Below are 12980 nucleotides of genomic sequence, written 5' to 3'. Positions count from 1 at the left end.
GCCTCCAGCCGGGCCGCCGCGCGTCCCGGGGGCCGGCCCCGCGAGCGCAGGAGTAAACACCGCCGGAGTCTTGGAGCCGCTGCAGAAGGGAATAAAGAGAGATGCAGGGATTTGTGAGGTTACGGCGCCCCAGCTGCAAGATGCACTAGCCGGCTGAAGCCGGGGATCGGCTGACTTGTTGGAACCGGAGTGCTCTGCATGGGAGTGTGGATGAGTTGAAGTTGGTTTCCCGGGGCTCGTTTTCCACGCTGCCGAGAGGAATCCGAGAGGCAAGGAAATCACTTCGTCTTGCCATTGATTGGGCATCGGGAGCTTTTTTCCCCCCTCTCTTTCTTTTCCTCCGTCTTGTTGCATGCAAGAAAATTACAGTCCGCTGCTCGCCCGCCCTGGGTGAGAAATATTCAGCCCCGCTGTCTCCCGTCCATTGTGCAACCCAAAGATGAAAGACCGAAGGGGAGAAAGTTAAAGAAATCGCCCACATGCGCTGGATCAGTCCACGGCTTGGGGAAAGGCATCCAGAGAAGGTGGGAGCGGAGAGTTTGAAGTCTTTACAGGCGGGAAGATGGCGGACTGGAGCTGAAAGTGTTGATTGGGAAACTTGGGTGATTCTTGTGTTTATTTACAATCCTCTTGACCCAGGCAGGACACATGCAGGCCAAAAAACGCTATTTCATCCTGCTCTCAGCTGGCTCTTGTCTCGCCCTTTTGTTTTATTTCGGAGGCTTGCAGTTTAGGGCATCAAGGAGCCACAGCCGGAGAGAAGAGCACAGCGGTCGGAATGGCTTGCACCACCCGAGTCCGGATCATTTCTGGCCCCGCTTCCCGGACGCTCTGCGCCCCTTCGTTCCTTGGGATCAATTGGAAAACGAGGATTCCAGCGTGCACATATCCCCCCGGCAGAAGCGAGACGCCAACTCGAGCATCTACAAAGGCAAGAAGTGCCGCATGGAGTCCTGCTTCGATTTCACCCTTTGCAAGAAAAACGGCTTCAAAGTCTACGTGTACCCGCAGCAAAAAGGGGAGAAAATCGCCGAAAGTTACCAAAACATTCTAGCGGCCATCGAGGGCTCCAGGTTCTACACCTCGGACCCCAGCCAGGCGTGCCTCTTTGTCCTGAGTCTGGATACTTTAGACAGAGACCAGCTGTCACCTCAGTATGTGCACAATTTGAGATCCAAAGTGCAGAGTCTCCACTTGTGGAACAATGGTAGGAATCATTTAATTTTTAATTTATATTCCGGCACTTGGCCTGACTACACCGAGGACGTGGGGTTTGACATCGGCCAGGCGATGCTGGCCAAAGCCAGCATCAGTACTGAAAACTTCCGACCCAACTTTGATGTTTCCATTCCCCTCTTTTCTAAGGATCATCCCAGGACAGGAGGGGAGAGGGGGTTTTTGAAGTTTAACACCATCCCTCCTCTCAGGAAGTACATGCTGGTATTCAAGGGGAAGAGGTACCTGACAGGGATAGGGTCAGACACCAGGAATGCCTTATATCACGTCCATAACGGGGAGGACGTGGTGCTCCTCACCACCTGCAAGCATGGCAAAGACTGGCAAAAGCACAAGGATTCTCGCTGTGACAGAGACAACACGGAGTATGAGAAGTAAGTGGCTTGGCTGGCGGGCCTCAGCCGGTCAGCTCTGGGCCCTGCCCACCTGGGCCAGGTGTGAGGTTGGGGGATGGGGCCGGGCACAGGGGCCCTCTCTGAGCCTGCGACTGAGCAGCCCGGGCTCTGGCGTGTGGCTAGGAGCTGGGGACCCAGAGTTGGATCTGCTCAGGCCAACGGAAAAGCCCGGAGCACTTTCGTGGGCCAAGTAGGTGCTCCTGTCTCCCTCTTGTTTGCAAACCCTTCAGGACGATGTGTCTCCTGTGAAAGGTGTGGGTTTGATCCAAGTTCGGAGACCGATTCTCCAGTGGGTGCGGGAGGGTGTTTGTGAAGAGGTCTAGGGACCCCCAAGAGGCTCTAAATCCACCCACGGTCTGGAGACCTTACCTCTCAAGATTGATGCTTTATTTGTTTTTCTCACGAGCGGGGGGGCGAGGAAGGGTACTGTTTTCCGGGGATTTCCCAGACTCCAATTGTCAAATTTCTGTAAGTCTTAAATTTGTGTTAGCGGTGGAAGTGTTTTAATTTTAGCTACTAAACTTTCCGTGCCTGTCTCTTCCCCACCCTCCGGGGCACTGGTCCCTGTGAAGGGAAACCTCAGGCTGATCTGGGCCTGTGATCTTTCATTCATTCATCCACTTATCCACTCATCCACTCCATTCATTCATTCATTTGTTCGTTCGTTCGTTCATTCATTCATTCATTCATTCATTCATGTGTCTGTATCCTGTCTCCTTCCTAGGGAGAAGCTGTTTTTAAAATCTGGGCCTCAGCCCCACTGCTGTAAACTCCAGTTGCTAATTTAGATTTTCCTTTCCCTTTTGTCTTTATTATTTGCATGTAAATTGGAGACTGTTACTCTTTGAAAGGGCATGGGATGCCTCCTTACCCTCTGTAGTGAGGCAAGTTTTGTCTAGTTGCTAAGTAACTGAGTTGGATACTTTGTAGCTTTTCTTTCTCTTCCTTTCCCTTCCTGGGACAGTAACTGACACACGGGATTTGGGGTCAAAGCTAGGTTCCACAAACCTGCTTTAACCTGAGCGTTGGCAGGCCAGTTCCTGAATAGATGGGGTTGGAGCCCCAGACTCTCACTTGCATCTGGCCGAGAAAGAGTTAGTGAGCTCCTACAGTGCATTTCCATGTTACGCCAGTTAAAAAACCAGAGCAGCCTTGTGCTACCCAGGGAAGGAAGGGGAACCTCTCAGCTGAGTACAAGAGGAACTGGCAGAGGTTGGCAGATCTTGCAATTGATTCATGAAATGCAGAATGGGGGAAACGCTTCACAAACCTGATTGGCACAGGAAGGGCTATGGTGGGGAGCAGCCCTGAAAATGAAAGGTTTGATTGTTGTCTGTGGCTTTCCCCAGACACTCAGGCCTCTGTAGGAGGGACTGGAAGGGAAATTAAAGTCCTCCTATCCTCAGTCATAGACAGTGAAGAAGAATGTATCAAACACTCAGATTCCCCAACTCCTTACATCTCTTGCTTTCCAAGCGTAAGAGAAAGCCCGAGGCTAGGGTCAATTATGAATCTATATTTCCCTCTTCTTCAGGGGGCGGTTGTGTGTGAATGTTGGGTGCAGTTGCAATGAATTACAGTTTTCTCACAAGGAACACAAACTATGGTTAGTCATAAACTACTTTGTTTCTATGACATTTACATTGACCTGTTCCTGTGAGGGCTTGTAAGAAAAAAAAATGCTTAGAGCCTTTCAGGAATTTCTTTGTCTGGCTTATGGTGGAGTAACTCGAGATGAAGTCTAACCCTTCGGTGTCTTCTAAAGCAGTCTCACCGAATTTTGTGCAAGCACCTCAGTGGTCCTCATTCTTCCAGAGGAGCTGGAGCCGAGTTCTCAGTTTAGGAAATCTGAATTGTACATTTCTTTGGGAAACACTGTCAGTCCAATAAAACAATCATCTTCTTTACCTTCTTCTCCCCCCAAATAAGTATTAAGTCTCTACGTTCTCTGCTGAAGCTTTTTCTAGAGCTTGGCAATGAAGGATGGAAGGATTGATTTCCTAGAACCTCTAATTTTGCCAATTAAATTTAACTGATTTTTGACCTCTTTGGGATCGGGCCAGGAAATCTGACACCCACACTCTTGTTTTGGTTTATGTTTAAAGACCGCAAGGGGTCAGGCCCTCAGGGTTGGGCTCATCTGAAAAGTGGCACTCAGTTAGGAAAGCAAGTTTGCTCTTTCTCTCCAGCAGGGGTATCTTCAGCAGAGTCACTGCTGGATGTTTTTCACATTCCCCTTTTGCATACTTCCCAGCTCTAACCTTGCTCAGTAGGACCGGATGCTGCTGGCTAACGGTTATAGCCTGGACCACCTGGAGTTTTAACTCCTTCCTCTCCCTGGATTGTCAGAACTCATGATCCTGGAGTAACAGTGCTTGCAAGACATCATTGCCTTTTACTGTTGCCTTTGAAACACGTGCAGATGCAGGCCGAGCCCTGAAACTGGGTGAGAAATGCGCAGCCAGCAACTGCATGTTGGGCTCAGAACTGAGAGCGACACTCCTTGGCCCTCTGTCGTTTGCTCTGTCTTGCGAATGTGAGATGCAGAACGCAAGTCCAATGCTAGTCTCTCTTCTGGGTTTTAGAGAAGGACGTCATAGTGAAGCTAGGTCTGTACAAGTCATGTAAGTCTCACTCCTCAGGCTGACTCATCGCGTGACTTTTGTCACCTTGAACATCAGTTTACCCTTCTGTGGAATGGGGTTTCGACTCTTCTGGGGGCGCTCTACGCATTCATTTGGTAATGGCTTGTAAAAACATGATCGGTTCTCATCTACTTCTCTTCTTTATTTGCAAGTGCCTCTGAAAAGTCTTCAGTTTAATTTGCTCCGCAAGCAACGGACAGAAGTTTGTTTTGGACTTATGGGGTCAGATAATTCGATTGAAAATGTATGGTATCACGGCCTAGCTAGGGCATGACGGAATATATATAAGTGTATCAACTAAAAAAACCCCCAAAGTTGCCTTTAGTGAAATTGAGCCGTATGTGATGATACAGATTTAGTGCTAGGGGGTTGAGGACTAATGTCTCACCTGCACTTTGGTGAAAATCAGACCTTTATTACTCAAAATATAAATGAACGGCACGGAATGAGGGCAGATACTTTTTCTCCTGTAACACCAGTATTTTTGAGCCAGACTTCCAGGATTACATTGAAACATCCATTTTCACGACACCCATAATTAATTGTCATCAGTTACATTTATTAACAGATGTCGATGCTACTGGCTAAAATAAGTGGCTGCAGTGATTGTGTGACTTGTAGTGAAGCTGTAGAGAAAGTCTGTTTTCCTCCTTAGAGCTTCTTATGCTTCCTTACAGGGGAACTTCCTGGTTCAAATCCCGTCAAAGGGCGTTATTGTGAGGCTTCAAATTTGGCTTTCTGAAATAGAAGGACGGAGGAAATGAGAGGTGGCTTCTATCTCTGACCCCTCCAAGGAAAGCAGTGGTGAATATTTTAAGCAGCTCTTCTGGGAACAGGCAGGATTTTGATATCTTTCCCGGTGTTTGCTGAAGCTGTACCTCCCAATCTTGGTATTTTTAAGGGTCTGGAAGCTAAGTGATCATTCAGCTTCCTGTATCCTTTCACGGATGTAGAAACTGAGGTATGGACTGTCTTAGGGGTTTGCTTAAGGTTAAGAAACTGGTGGTGGCAGAGGTGGGTGGCCCTAGAATTCAGACCTTCTGAATATTCCCCCTCGGCCTGCAGGGTTCCTTCTTCCATTACAGATACACTTGGAAGTCCTCTGGCCTCCAGGAGCTCCCTACTGGTGCTGTTCCTTATGGGATTTCTCTTGGAATCCTCTGAGAAGCTGGTAAAGACTTTGGACAAACTTTGAGAAAAACCCTAAAAAATACAATCTGTCATGGGATTTTAGGGGCAGATGCTCAGATGCTGGTCAGGGCATCCTCAGACTTCCAAATTCTTGCTGTAGGGCTCACCTTCTGTTTTTCATTGCATCCCTGTGGCTGTTCAGTCTAAGTAGGAGGTTCTTGGACCTTTCATTTCGGCCCTAAAGGATATAGGGACTCTGTGACTTAACCGAACAGAGAAGTGGGATACAGATGCAGTTATAGAAATTGTGCCCAACAAGAGGCATCGTAAATGATGTATTTGTTTATTCCCCATCATCCCAAAGTGTATTCACAGACCCCTTGAGCAAGTTCATGAGCCAGCAGTGAGCCTTAGGTGAGTGCTTTCCTCCTCTGAAATGAAAAGTGGAAATTGTGCTTCTCAGGTTTTAAATGTAAAATATGAGTGCCTTTCCCCCCACAGTTGTATGATAGCACAAAGACATTTCTAAAATAAACCATACAAGCACAGTTTAAAAATAAAGATAGGGAACATTATGCAAAATTATGAAATTGGCAAATATGTCTTCTGGTGCCACAGTTCTAGTTCTCTCTGCGCCCCCCCCCCCCACCCTTTCTTCCCTCCATCTGAACTTGCTCTCTGGAGAGGACTTGGGAGCCTCATTTACAAGGAATCCCCCAAATAAAGGTAGGGGTGCTGCATGCTACTTCCGGGAACATTTGCATATTGATTGAGTCCCATTCAACCAATGCCTTGGTTTACAGTAGAATCAGAGTGAAGCTGGGAGCCGGCAGGATTTTGTTAGACGGTGGAGGGTTGGCCAGGCCAGTGGGAGGCCACCTCTGGTGCTGCTGACTGTGCCAGCAGCTTTAGATGGCACAGATTTGGTAGAGGGGGAAGCCGTCACACCTTCCAGCAGTGATTGTTCTCCTTGTCCAAAGGCCTGTAGATCCACCTCCCCAGAAGACTGTGCTAGAAAGTCACCTGGAGTATGCTAATCTCACACCAAAGGTTGCATTGGATACGGCCTGGCTGCTTTGCTCACACCCTTCTTGCAAGGTGTCTTGTGAGGCCATTTTACAGATGTGTAAACTGAGACCACAGGTGGCACAGCTCGTAAGCAGCGGAACTGAGGCCACAAAGCCAGGTATTTTGGCCCCAGGTCTCCAGTTCTCACTGAGGCCTGAGGCCGCCTCCACACAGCCTGCTCAGAGTGAATCAGGCCAGGCTAAGTGGCCCCTGGGCTCTGCAGTCTCCTGAGCGTGTTCCATGTTCACACGTGACACCGAGCTCAAGTTTCCATGAGCCTAATGACCAATTGCTTTTCCTTAGTATCTCTTCCGCTGTGACCATATTTCATTTAATAAACAGGGACTCCCTCAGAACTGGAAGATTTGTTGAATGCCTGTTGTTTGAATTTACCTTTGTTAACTCATATAAGCCTTTCAACAACAGTGTGAGGTGGTTAAATCCCCATTTTACAGATTAGAATACAGGTTGCAAGAGAATAGAGTAAGGAGCCCAGAGTCCCAAGTAGTGAGTCAGTCATAGCATTTGAACCAGGGTCTGGGATTCCCGAGTCCATTCTCTTTTCCTCTACAAAATGATACCACCTTAAAGGATCTAATGAAATTTCTACCTTATTTATTCTGTTTCTTACGTTATTTCTCAGTGAGTTTAGGGTGACACAGGTGTTGGTGTATCTTATCTTTGTTTCCACTGCTTTTTTAAAAAAACATGTTTTCCCAAGGAAACATTTGGCTTAGGGATGTGATCGAGGTTGGCCCCTAATTTTGACATGTAAGGACTGAACTCTCTTAAACTCTTCCCATGAAAGCAGATTCTGCTTTTAATTTTCTCCTAAAGCTCTTCAAAAAAAAAAAAAAAAAGTGAGGTAAAGGGACGATATGTGACCTTTACCCTCACTGATAATGTGCAGGGTTTCCCTTTCTAGCTGTACGTGAACTGTGAGAGGCGACAGGACTGTGTGTCACCTTAGGTAAACAGTATATTCCAGTAGAAATGGGAAACCCAACGGAAGATTCCATTTGTGACAGAAAATGCACCACACCGCTGCTTCTGGGTCTTCAGGCTCCGTGAAGAAGAACAGTGCTTAAAATATTATAAAAGTTACCCAATGCCTTTGTGGAAATTTGGGGAAATAGAGAAGATGTAAACCCGCAAACAAATTCCTTTTCCATTCCCCTTGGTGAGAGCTCCCCGGTATGATCAAGCTTCAGTGTAGCTGGCCTGTTAGGCATGTACGCCTTTATGATTGCTATCATTCTCCCTCTGCATATCCAAGTGCCTCATATAGATGTGGTAATTACTGTTTAATTAATAGTAAGCAAATCATGAATTCAACACATTTTCCTTAAGTGCCTGTTCGTGCCAGACACGGGTTGGGGCCACGAACAAACCACTCAACTCTCCTTCCCACTCCGGCCTGTCGGTCTTCAGGTCGGTCTTCAGATGTGTTTTTGCATGTTGCTTTTTCCTTTACATTATCCAAGACCATTTTCCACTTCTACTAAGTAGGAAAATCCTATTACAATATTAAAATCGGCTTTCAATGGCTGCATGGTTTTTTTTTTCTCACTAACCCGTAGCTGGTGCCTTAGTTTATTTAACCATTTACATTTTCTTAAGAGATTGGTTGTTGATTATTTTTCATTTTTATTATTACAAATAAGGGTTTTTTTTTTAGTGTTGGTTTTATTATTATTATCATTGTTATTGTTTATTGTAAGTAAGCCTGTGAGGAGTTTCACTCTCGTATTTGTCTTTTTCAGGAGGGAGGTCTCAGAAAGCATCACAGAATCCTCTCTCCGCACTCACCCCAACCCAGTCTTTTTGAGGGGAGCAGCTATTTTTGAGGGGAGGCTGTGCACCCATTTAGTGAGGTAGCCATCATTAAATGGCTGCCTAGATAAACATTTGTAGGTGTTAATTGGTCCTGCAGGGGGTCTTTGAAGCTTCCACCGCTTCTGCTCCCTTTGAAGTTTTGTTTTTGCTGGAGCCAGAAACCTCAGCTGCCTCTCTCACGGAGAGGCGCCCTCAGACTGCCTTCTCCTCACGCCGCCCAGCCTTCCCTCAGGCCCGGCCGGGGAGATGTCATTCTCTTAGCGAACTGGATCAGTCCTCAGCGCCTGTGTCTATTTCCTCTTTCCTATTTGTATATTATTGTTGACTCCATCGTGCCTTAGAGGTGGATTGGGGGCATCCAGTTAAGGTCTGGACTCTTCAGTGCAAATGAGGCACTCGTCCAAGTGATTTAAAAACCCAAACTGAAAACAAACAAACCAACCCCCAGAAAACAAAAACAAAAAAACCAAGACTGAAAACAAAGCCGGCCACCAGCTTACGCCCAGTTATGTTCAGGGCCTTCTCTGCATCATAACTGCTTTGAACAGCAGTGGGATTTGTGGGGAGACATGGCCTCATTTTGTGTGCCTTCTAGTCTTCTCGGAGAACCTTTAGAAGACAGCCTGTGACCCCAGACCAAGGAAGAAAGTGACCCCTGCAGATTCCTAGACGCGGCCCTGGCCCTCTGCCTCAGTTTCCACATCTGCGAGTGGAGACCCTAACACTTGCCTCACAGGGTCGTTAAGGGGTTCAGATGAAGTGGTGTGTATGACATTCTTTGTAAATCCTAGTGAGGGTGGTGTTAGTATTAAAAAACATTTTTTCTGGCATTTTCTAATCAACTGCAGTGGTTTGCTTAGTTTCATCAGTTGGCTTGTCTTTTTTCCTTTTTTAATGTTTTTAAGTTTCTTTATTTTTGAGAGAGTGAGAGACAGTGAGTGGAGGAGGGGCAGAGCAAGAAGGGGAGAGAGAGAGAATCCTAGACAGTCTCTGCACAACTGTTAGCACAGAGCCCAATGCAGGGCTTGAACTCACAAACCATGAGATCATGCCCAGAGCCGAAACCAAGAGTCGGACGTTTCACCTACTGAGCCACCCAGGTACCCCATCGCTTGCCTTTTCTTAACTGAGCCCCAGAAATAACTCTGCTCATCTTTTCCTTGGCCCCCAATCCCCAGGAGATTGTGGTGGGCGCTCTGAAGCGCACAGCTACCGTGTGGGATGTAGAAAGACCCACAGGGGCCTTCAAGCTGGAGCCTGCAGGCAGCTTGGGGCAGGGACAGGGTGGTCTCTGGGGCCACCAGGCCCTTCCTTGGCTCCACATCCTCCACGTTCTCTGGTCAGCTGCTCCGAGAACGCACTGTTACCTTTCGGCAGTTGACTGTGCGCCCTCTCCCTTTGAGGGTCACATTTGGGAGAGACTCATGGTAAGAACGGAGCTCAGCTACTCAGTAACCTTCCTGGGCTGGTCTGGCCGCCCCTTCAGTTGCCAACAGCAGAAAATTCCTAGGCCGCTTTAAGGCACAGGATTTATTTGAGGGGACGTGGAACAGGCACTCATCTGGAACTGCTCCAGGAGGTTCTCAGAACTCAGCAGAATACCTGTCTTCCCGCTCTGTGCCTTCACCGCTCCCTTGGCCAGCAGCTCTGTCCCTGTGTGTGTCTGCCAGCTGCCGCCTGTCTTTCCTGAGAACCCTTGTCCAGGACCGGGAGGCAACCAGCTCGGTTGACTTTACTGGTCATCATTCCTCCTTCTGGGGAGAGCCGTTCATATGTGGCCACGTCTTGGGTATAGTGGTGATCTCATCAGTTAAAAGACTGTCCCGCCACTTTGCCGCTCTTGATTTAAGTGGCCATCCTTTTGCAAAGAACAGCCTAAAGTTGCTTCCTGGAACAGGGGACTGTGGTTAGGGGAAGTTGGCTGTGGCAGGCACTGCTGAAGCCATATCCTGTTGGCATGACATAGTTGAGCCCAGATGATGATGACGATAATAGCAATAGCAACAAATCCTTCTTGAGAGTGTACTGTGTGCCTGGTAATGGGCCGGATCTTCTTCAGTCCCTATGCCCACCTAGCAGGAAGATACGTGTTCGAGAGGCATAACCCAGACAGAGGATCTCGATGAGTCACTTAGCTAAGAGCGCACACCTGGCCTGTGGCCCAGGCCACCCCCTACCCCCTACCTACCCCCCCACCCCCTACCACCCCTCGCTCCTTGCCACTTCTGCACAGCTGGACCTGATGTCAGAAGGACCACATCCTCATCCACCACAGTGTGATTGATTATCACCCGGACTCTTCCCTAGTATTTATTTATAATTTTACTTCAGAGAGGCAGTCGTATCCAGTTTGGTAATCTGGTTTCTCAGCCCACAGTAGATTATAAGCAGTAACATTTAAAAAGAGAGGGATTCCTGCAGACAGATCTCGGAGGAAGGGGTCGCCGGCAATGTGAATGCAAAGAAGCAGGCCAGGAGATGATAAACTGTAGTGCCCAGGAGAAGGAGAGAGCACTTCCAGTTGGAGAACAGCTGGCCCGTGGCCAGAGAGAATGTCATAGAGGCTCCGGGGGAGTGTGCCCGTAAGTCCCCCCGCCTGCTGCTGCGCCTGTCACGGGCACAGCTTCTTGAAGTATCTGATAACTACACTGCGGCGTAGTGTGGACCGTGAGCCACCGTTTATGTGCGCTGTCCTTTGTTACAGAAACTAGAGGAACACGTAGTGCATTTTCTAACTTTTTCTTTTCGCCCCGGTTATTAAAATAAAAATGTTTTGCTGCTCCTCAAGAGTAAGTTCTCCGTTTGAACAACTTTGTCTACCAAGCTAGGAAGTTCCCCAATGGCCCTAGATGCGTGGGGTGTCCTCGGAATTAGCAGTGAATTTCTGGGTGCTTGTTGCTAACTCAGATTTCTTGGGTTTTATGACACATATCGGTCCTTTAAAGTTATGAGAAATGAAAAGTTTCCTGGTATTGCGGTGTGGGCCTGTGACGCTAGCTACTCTTGATTGACTAATACCCAGAGTGACTGGGGCCGTGGGCTCAGGTGAGAGAGTGGCCCTGGGCCAGTGCTGGCCGGCTGGCCCCCGGTGTGGCAGAGAGAGGTTGCGGATTGGAGAAGGGAGGTGCCCATGAGGGGAGGAGGCATCAGTCTGTGGCTAAAGGGGTTGTCCTGGTGGGCGTGTTGAGCACGTGACCTCAGCTTGCTTTGCTTTTTCCACACACCCAGGGGTGCCCGTGATGGGACGTGATGGGTGGAGGAAAAACAGGGATTTCACACTTCTGCATGTAGTCTAGCACCCTGACAGGTGGGTGGAAATCACCCACAGCCCCTGACAACAACGAGACCCTGCCACCACCCCAGCTGGGCTTGTCCTGGAAGCTTCTCCTACTTCATTGACGTGGTATCAAGGTGGGATTGGTCCAGCTCTGCCCGCCTGTCCATCCGCAGCCCAGGGCAGAGCCCCTTTCCTCCCCCTCCCACTCCCCACATAGCTGTCCCCCGGCTCCATTTTTTCTTCCTTTAGAGTTGCTTCCTGATGCCTCAGATTCGGCCACATTCTCCTGGTGTGTGCGCTAACAGAACGTGTAATACTTGGCTGCAGCTGTGGTTTCATGCTCCTTTAACTGTTTTTCTCTTTCCTTAGTAGACTGTATGGACCCTGAGGGGAGGACTCATCTTGGGTTTTCAGTAATGTTCTCAACAAATATTCATTCATTGAGCCCCTACTGCAGGGACGGGGATTCAACAGTGAACCAAACATCCCCGCCTTCTCCGCGCTCACCCTCTGGTGGCTGGAGGCTAATAGCTACCCTGGTGGCACGTATTAGAAGGTGCCAGGGGCTGCAGAGAGAAACAGCACGCATGGCAAGGGGTGAGGCGGTCGATCTCCGCCTGGGGAGTTTCCGGAAATGAGGCCTGGGCCCTACTCGTGGCCAAACTCTAGGGATGCAGTTCCAGGTTTTTAAAAAGCTCACCAGGCGATTTGGGGGCACTGTGAGAATGGGAGGTGAGGGAAGGTTTTATAGTGTTACACATGGAGGGAACGGCCCGGTGAGCCCAGTGGCCCTTGTGCTTCACAGCCTAGCACAGGGCCTGACCCCCTCCCCCGCCCACACCAAGCACTCAGGTTTTGTTGGGTAAGTGAAAACAACTCCTATTTATTTAACTGATGGCAATGCTACCGTTGCCGACTGTGTATTCAGAGTATGGATTCTGTAGACGCCACACTGTTTTACGGGACATGCCTTCCCATGGACATGCCTTCCCATGAGCCCTCGGGCTTCATTGAATCACTCGCTAGTTCACCCAGAATTTCTTTTCATTTTCATGTTTCTTTAACTTAGAAAATATGATATACACATATACATATATATGTGTCATATTTTAAAGTATTATATATGTATATTTATATATTTATATAAATGTATATATATTGTACATTTAAGTATATATATATGTATATTTTAAGTAATCTCTACACCCAGTGTGGGACTCAAACTCATGACCCTGAAATCCAGAGTCACACTCTACCAACTGAGTCAGCCAGAAGCCCCTTTCATTTTCATTTTCAAGGGGATGTTTCTATCAATAAACTTTTTAACCCCCAAGTAGTTTCTTTTTCTTTCTTTCCTCTCTTTGTTTCTTTTCTCTCTCTTTCTTTCTTCCT

The 12980-nt window shown here is 48.1% G+C and overlaps 1 protein-coding gene across 1 annotated transcript in view; it reads left to right on the top strand.

Moving 5' to 3' along the window:
• The first annotated feature begins 6 nt into the window (after positions 1 to 6).
• The window catches only part of EXT1 (exostosin glycosyltransferase 1), a 277127-nt gene continuing 264153 nt past the window's right edge, over positions 7 to 12980 (top strand). The window contains exon 1 of the mRNA XM_029923529.1: positions 7 to 1610. Within this exon, the coding sequence (XP_029779389.1) occupies positions 649 to 1610 (962 nt within the window). The 5' untranslated portion in view covers positions 7 to 648. The remainder of the gene's footprint in view (positions 1611 to 12980) is intronic.

Source organism: Suricata suricatta, chromosome 15 (genome assembly GCF_006229205.1).
Source record: "Suricata suricatta isolate VVHF042 chromosome 15, meerkat_22Aug2017_6uvM2_HiC, whole genome shotgun sequence".
Classification (NCBI taxonomy): Eukaryota; Metazoa; Chordata; class Mammalia; order Carnivora; family Herpestidae; genus Suricata; species Suricata suricatta.
This window is presented reverse-complemented; position numbering and strand designations above follow the sequence as displayed.